Genomic DNA, 860 nt, shown 5'->3' with positions numbered 1-860 from the left:
GCCTCAAGGAGGCGAAACAATTGTAAAGTTTTTATTAATATATTTGTGGAAATTTATTTGTGTTTATTTATTAAGTGATTTCTGATAAAATAAAAACATTTAAACCATAATAACGTTTGATTTACGAACACAACCAAATAATCTTAAATTAATTAATTTTATCCTAGACGTGTGCGTCAGAATGTGAAAATCATGTGGATTGGGGAAGATCTGTTGAAGCCAAGGAACAAGCACTTGCTCGACTGCAAAAAGATTTGAGAGAAGCTCATCAAGAACTCAAACTTAAGGATGAAGAGGTGACGCGATTAAGCAGAATACGAAAGGATGTTGAAGCTGAACTGGAAGAACTTACAGCAAGTTTATTTCAGGTAAGAAGAAGACATTATCTCATACATATGTAATGATCATTAGAAATTACATTTCTCAAATTTTGGTTAGTGATCGATAATAATCAAAATTCAATTTTCTTAAAGGAAATCCTTTAAATAAATAAGTATAAGTGACTTTTTTTCTATCATATAGCTAATAAACTATATTTTAATATTTACCATTTCTTAGGTAAAGGGGTATTTATGATAAACTGGCAATAAAAAAAAATGTCGGAAAACATTGATTTTGTATCTACTCTATATTTAAAAATGACAATAGTGATACAATTCCATAATTTTCGAAAGCAGATATCTTGTTTACTATTAACATCAGAATTATGTCAACGTAATACCTAAATTACTACTTTATCAGAGTCAATTGTATTTATCTCCAGATAAACACAAAGTATCTTCACGGGTTAAAATTAATCGAACTATAAAAAGGAGATCATCGTTTTATTTATATATAATTTATTTATTGATTTCAGTTAA

At 27.8% G+C, this 860-nt stretch overlaps 1 protein-coding gene across 1 annotated transcript in view; it reads left to right on the top strand.

Moving 5' to 3' along the window:
- Positions 1 to 860, top strand: part of LOC108737796 (guanine nucleotide exchange factor for Rab-3A) — a 48,646-nt gene that overhangs the window by 23,403 nt on the left and 24,383 nt on the right. The window contains exon 3 of the mRNA XM_018470897.2: positions 168 to 368. Within this exon, the coding sequence (XP_018326399.1) occupies positions 168 to 368 (201 nt within the window). The remainder of the gene's footprint in view (positions 1 to 167; positions 369 to 860) is intronic.

The sequence above is a fragment of the Agrilus planipennis genome, unplaced genomic scaffold (assembly GCF_000699045.2).
Source record: "Agrilus planipennis isolate EAB-ADULT unplaced genomic scaffold, Apla_2.0 scaffold183, whole genome shotgun sequence".
In the NCBI taxonomy this organism is placed as follows: domain Eukaryota; kingdom Metazoa; phylum Arthropoda; class Insecta; order Coleoptera; family Buprestidae; genus Agrilus; species Agrilus planipennis.
This window is presented reverse-complemented; position numbering and strand designations above follow the sequence as displayed.